This window comes from Eschscholzia californica, unplaced genomic scaffold, assembly GCF_041429995.1.
Source record: "Eschscholzia californica isolate CP2 unplaced genomic scaffold, dmEscCali1.0.p SCAF_2, whole genome shotgun sequence".
Lineage (NCBI taxonomy): Eukaryota > Viridiplantae > Streptophyta > Magnoliopsida > Ranunculales > Papaveraceae > Eschscholzia > Eschscholzia californica.
The window spans coordinates 12605333-12606322 of record NW_028238309.1 but is presented as its reverse complement, the minus strand read 5'-3'; the positions used below and the strand labels follow the sequence as shown (position 1 = coordinate 12606322).

The 990-nt window shown below is 34.9% G+C and overlaps 1 protein-coding gene across 1 annotated transcript; it reads left to right on the top strand.

Annotated features, from left to right (window-relative positions):
- Positions 1-477, top strand: LOC147556295 (uncharacterized). The gene has a single exon (XM_086658604.1). The coding sequence runs from the start codon at positions 1-3 to the stop codon at positions 475-477; it is 477 nt and encodes a 158-aa protein (XP_086514730.1).
- Positions 478-990: the final 513 nt, after the last annotated feature.

The following is a 990-nucleotide window of genomic DNA, read 5'->3' as shown; positions in this document are numbered from 1 at the left end:
ATGATTCAGGGAACGACAACCAATACCACGGTGGCACAACGAAACAAAGATATGAAACCACTAGCTAAATGGTACCCTCCGGAAGCACCATTTCTCAAGATCAATGTCGATGCTTCATTCACCATGTTTACAGCGTCTGCGGGATTTGGCTGCATAATTCATGATGAGAACGCGGAATTTATCGCAGCTTTGGCCGACAACATCAGGGGACAAACGGCAGAAGAATGTGAATGTTTGGCAATCCTACATGCCATACAATGGGCCATTAACCTCAACATCTCCCACCTTCAAATTGAAAGCGACAACCTCAACTTAATCAACTTTCTCAATGACCAAAGACAAGCGATCGACTGGCAATCGGAAAAGCATATGAAACTCATAGAATCATACAAACCAAGATTCGAGGAAATCGGATTCTCCCAAGTTCCTAGATCTCTTAATAAACTTACAGATTGGCGAAATGGGGAAGAATCATAACATTTAGGCGCACATGCCACTCGATTACTTCTCTGCATCTCGACTTGGCCTTTTAGTTCTGTTCTTGTTGGTTGTTTTATTCAACAAAAAAAAAATGTGTTATTTTAAAAAGTATTTGCTTTTCTTGCATTGCATTTGGTTTTTACCTAAACAATATACAAATATTGGTGTTTTTAAGTAAATAAAATACAAATGCGAGGACCAAACAAAATATAACTTGTCTTTTTAACTAATTCATTTTTAAGAATTACAAAAATAAGAAATACAGTTGTAGAAAAAGTAATATCGGTATACATGTTGTAAAAGTCCCATAACTTTAATGAACCAATATTTTTCTGACAAATTAAATTAGTAAACAAACTAAAAGACTTGTGTGAATCGAAACAAAAAAAAAGATGATTTTCTATGTGTAAGTTGAAGATGCAAAATGCAAGACACACATGCTAGAGTAAATATCATATTGGCTGCCAAAATGAGGAGAAAGTTATATATTTCTATCTATTTTTCTTAACT